The following is a 4,883-nucleotide window of genomic DNA, read 5'->3' on the forward strand; positions in this document are numbered from 1 at the left end:
ACCCAGAAGTCGAGACAGGATCAGTCAAGAACGCAACTGTCAGCATCTCCAGGGAGTCTGGTGAAGCCACCAAGATGGGGACCCAGGCTGCCACAGTGCCCCAGGACACTGCCCAAGGGCTTGGGGTAGGCAGCAGGAGTGGTGCTCTGTGGGACTGCTGTGGAGTGGGCCGCAGGGCTGTGGGACCTGTTGCAGGGCTGTGGGACCCACCTCAGGCAGGCTTGGAGCAGGTGGGGAGCAGCAGGAGGAGGCCCTCTTCCGGGAGTCCACAAGGCAAGGCACAAGCTCTGGGTCCGGGCCCTGCCTCTGCCCTTCAGGAAATCCTGTCATCCAGCCAGGACATATATACCCTGGGGCGCAGGACCTTGGACAAGCTGCTTTTCCTGTCTTAGGCAGTTCCCGTAAAGCTTCTGACTCAATCTAGGAGAAGAAAGGGATTTAAAAGTAAACACAGAAATGAGAAAGATTTTGCTGGCCAGTCATCGAACATTAGACTAGAGACAGGGCTTGGCCAGAGGTCGGCGTGGAGACGATACTCGGGATTCATCAACATGCCACCACGCTTCGTGATTATTTTCCTTGGGTTGGTTTTACAAAAGGCCTGCCCCCTGGCTGGCACCACAGAACAGGTAAGAGGAAACTTGCATACTTTATTTGTGAGTTTTCACAGTGTGTTTAAAGGCAGTTTGTTTGCCCACATTGGCAGGGTGAAGGGTCCTAGCTGGGCTTCCAGAACCATGAGAAAGCTTGAAGAATAGAAACACCAGGGATGTGGCTGGACCGCACAGCGCCTGCCTAGCCAGTGCGGGATCCTGAGTTAGAGTCCTGGTACTAAAAAAGAGGAAAAGAAAAGACTCAAAATCTAAAGAGGATCTCTGTGGTCCTAGCCCTCTGGTCACCCTCCTGTGAGAACCACTGGTTCTAGCGCTAACCCTGCTCCGCCTCCTCCTCCTCCTCTTCCTCCTCCTCCTCTTCCTCCTTCTCTGTCTCCTCCTCCTCTGCCTTCTCCTCTTCTTGGATTTATCTATTCTGGGTTTTGTTTATTTTAATCCCTCACCACAGCCAATTCCTGGCATGCCGCATTTGCAAGTGTAGAAAATAAATATGACTGTGGAGAAATGTTCTGGAAATTCCAGGCCAATGATAACTTGATAAGGAACAAAAGCATCAGAAATCTTCACAAGCCCCACCGCGCTGGTGCCCGTCGGTCCCTGCTGCCTTCCTCAGAACTGGGCAGCTGCGCTGTTGCCTCTACTTGGCACCTCAGCACCCAGGACCCTGTGGCAGCTCACACAGCCTCCTCTTGGAGAGCGGAGCCCCGGGAGGGCCAGACTGAAAATGTGCTTGCAGCGCCTGATTTCAGATTTAAGAATAAATCTGACACACAGACCAGAGGCCTCCGGGGGTCTGTCTCTTGATATGGCATTTTTCATGAAAACATGGAGACTTTCTTACATCCCCTCCGGGGCGTCGGGTGAGCCTGACCGGTGCCCGTTGTGGGTCTGCTGAGTGGCTATTTCCGGCGCTCCACAAGTCGGCAGCTGGGCCCCAGGAAAGTAACTTACCCGCTCTTGGTTTTGTTCTCACCTGAACTTATCCCACAAATGCTACGACAGAGTGACAGCATCCCCTTCTCCAAGTGTCTGCTGCCCTGCCGATGTGCAGCCGTGGCCGCAGCTGAGTTTGCTTTCCAGGGGGCGTGCGGCCATAAATACTGAACGACAGGTCCATGAGCCCAAAACATGCACGTGAAGGCCCAGGGATTTAAGAAAGAGTAGCAAATCCAGCCTTGTAGGCAATGAATGTCAAGTGGTGTCACCCTACATACCTGTCCAAGAAAAAGCCTGCTTTAAAATAAAATGATAGCTGGGCATGGTGGGTCACGCCTGTCGCCCCAGCACTCAGGAGGCTGAGGCAGGAGGGTCATTGTAAGTCTGAGGCCAGGCTGGGCTACACAGAGAGTTCAAGGCTGCATGGTGAACTACATAATGAGACCCCCGTCTCACAAAATCAAAAAGAAAAACAGCTGAGGTGTCCTCACAGCTGAAGGGGGTGACATCACACAGCCCCAGCTGTGGCTTTCAGCTGCAAATATCGTCATGCCATTTGAGTTGGTAATGAGCCCCAAAAGAAGCTGTTGCTAAAGGCACAAGGATAATGTCCCATGTGTCCCTTGGGTGCAGAGAAGAGAAAGGGAAAGTGGAGGGACCAGAAGACAGTAGTGTGTCCTCGCACAGGTCCCTGCGCCCGGCCTGCCTCAGTTTCCCCTCAGCTGGTGCCTGCCCTAATTATCTCCGGAGCACAAAGCTCACATAAAATAATGCCCCTGAGAGGGTGCACACACCCTTATCCTGCAGCACAAGGCTTTCCCCTGGACAGATCTCACACACTGCACTGAGACTGAGGACATTTCTCCACACCTCGCCAGTGCTGGGCCTGTAGGCTGAGCTGTGGGGAACACAGCACTGGGACGCAGCGCCCGCTTGCAAGATGCTTTTAAGAAGCAGTTCCCGCGCTGCCTTGTGGGGCATCTGTCTCCCACGGGGCTGTGTGACGCCCCGTTTTATGCATTTAATCATCACTCAGCGTGCGCCACCGTACGTCACACGCAGGGCTGGGCAGTCTCGTCACAGCGCCGCAAAGTGCGGAAGAGGAGCCCGGCCCTCGCGGTCTCCTTTCTAGGAGGATCTAGGACTGCAACAGGAAGGGAATGGCACACAACAGTCAGCACTCTGAGGGCCCCGACCAGTGTGAGCAAGGGGTCCCTGCGGCAACGCTCTCCCTGGGGCCTTTTGACCTTGGGTCGTCTAAGTGAGTAGTGACGTCACCGTGTCACTTTGGGGATAGCAGGCTGCAGTCCGCGGATGGCAAACCAGTGCCTCTTCCCCCCCCCGCAGCCCGGCCCGTGCTGCTGCTGATGGCGGTGCTACAATTTCCAGCTGAGACTGGCAAGGGCAGCCAGATGCTGCTCGTCCACCCCTTGCCATCCGGCCTCGCCAAGGCCGAGCCGGGGGTAGGGTTGGCCCAGCCTGGCTTTCCACTGGACTCTGCTGATGGCGTTTCGCTCTTGCTTGTGTCTGCACAGGGAAACCGATGCGATAAGAAGTCAGTCCTCACAGTTAGTACCGCCTGTGTACCCTGCTCGGCTAACAGTAAAATCGTGTGCCCGCCCGGTTACACGAAGATCACCAACGAATCCGCGGAAGGTGAACGCTGCAGGTACTCACTGCAGGAAAGTACATCTCAGAACGCTGGGCGCTGTGACCCCCGAGGGGGACGCCTCAAAGGGCGCAAAGCACGTCGGTGACTGTGCTCTTGCCCTGAGACTCCGCGGGGCCGAGCTGCGCTCGCTCCCAGGTTACAGACCTGAGGCCAAAGCGCTTATCACGATAAATTCCCCTTTTGAAACAGCGGAGCGCCCTGCGCCTCGTTGCGCGCAGGCTTTTGCTGTCCTCTTGCCTTCCGTGTTTTGAAATTTGGGGCTGTGTCTTAACTTGAAGAAGGTTCTAATCTGGACCAGTTCAAGCTGAGTCTGCTAGTCATCTGGCTGATAAGCTGGAGACCGATGCTAATTAGAAGCCAGAGCAAGGGGAGGCGAATCTCAGCCTGCCTGAAGGTCTGGCGGATGTTTTTTCACTGCATTCTTGAAAAGCTCTGGGGGTCCAAAGTTCACCACAGAGGTGGACGGCGGTGCTGCTCGCTGGCCGTGGGCGCCGCCCCGAGCGCAAGCGCTCGCGTGCTTTTCTACTGGTGGGATTTCCTAACTTAGAAAGCAACAGTAAAAATGATACAGAATTTCAAAGTGAGATGATAGGAAATCAACAATGGTTATTATATTGCGTATTGCTGTCTTCAAAGTAGCTGCTCAGATTACCAGATGGAGGCATGAAGGATAGCTCAAACAGGATAAGCGCTAGGGCTCCTTTCAATGAATTAATAGAAATTAGTAGCACATTTATCGTAGCTATCGTGTGTGTGTCTGTGTGTGTGCGTGTGTGTCTGTGTGTTATTCAGGAATGAATAATTAGTATTTTGCACTAAATGAAAAGGTAGCACTGCCATGTAATGCTATTGTAAGCTTGTATCTGCAGGCTGGGATGTAGCTGGACGGCATAGCACCTGCCTGCTAAGCGCAAGGTCCTGAGCTCTATTCCCAGTGCCAATTTTTTAAAATTTATATTTCTTTAAACAGGACCACACTACATTCTAAAAGCAAAATCATCATTTTTAGTATAAGTTTCCCAATAGTAGCTAGCCTAGAATTAGTAAGTATATGAAGCCGCTGACCACTAAATCACCTAAGCAGTGGCACGCTTGCAAAAAAGTTTCATTTTGCTGTTAGAATGAGACCACAATTCAAGGTTACTTCATCAAGAACATTTTCATCCTGGATACCCTTCTGTTCAGGGCCGGGGTGGGTACCTTAGCAAGATACATTATACCCTACCAGTCCTCCACACAGCTGATGTAGTAAAGTTTTGTGCTAACTCTCTGTTTTAGAATTGAAGATTTCTGTCTGTCACTAATTTATGTTACAATAATCCAAGATTGGTTCTTCTGTTTTGTTTTACAGTTTTGAGTTTCTTGTTCCTGCTTCCTCTCCTCCTCCTCCTCCTCCTCCTCCTTCTGCTTCTCCCCCTCCTTCTCCTCTTCCTTCTCCTCCTCTTCATCCTCCTTGCTCTCTTCCCTCTCTTTCTCCTCCTCCCTCTCTTCTTCCTTCTCTTCCTCCTCCCCCTCCTCCTCTTCATCTTCCTTCTCCTTCTCTTCGCTCTCCTTCTTCTTCTCCTCCTTCTCCCTCTCCTCCCTCTCCTCCTCCTTCCCCTCCATCTCCTTCACCTCCTCCCTCTCCTCCTTGTCCTCCTTCTGCTTCTCCTACTCCTTCT

General features: G+C 52.6%; 1 protein-coding gene across 2 annotated transcripts in view; it reads left to right on the top strand.

The window, feature by feature from the left end:
* Positions 1 to 383: 383 nt before the first annotated feature.
* Stab2 (stabilin 2) overlaps positions 384 to 4,883 on the top strand; it is a 157,510-nt gene continuing 153,010 nt past the window's right edge. For both annotated transcript variants that reach the window (XM_023716932.1, XM_023716933.1), the window contains exons 1-2: positions 384 to 629; positions 3,086 to 3,219. In XM_023716932.1, coding sequence (XP_023572700.1) covers positions 552 to 629; positions 3,086 to 3,219 — 212 coding nt within the window. In that variant the 5' untranslated portion in view covers positions 384 to 551. The remainder of the gene's footprint in view (positions 630 to 3,085; positions 3,220 to 4,883) is intronic.

This window comes from Octodon degus, unplaced genomic scaffold, assembly GCF_000260255.1.
Source record: "Octodon degus isolate 3935 unplaced genomic scaffold, OctDeg1.0 scaffold00004, whole genome shotgun sequence".
Lineage (NCBI taxonomy): Eukaryota > Metazoa > Chordata > Mammalia > Rodentia > Octodontidae > Octodon > Octodon degus.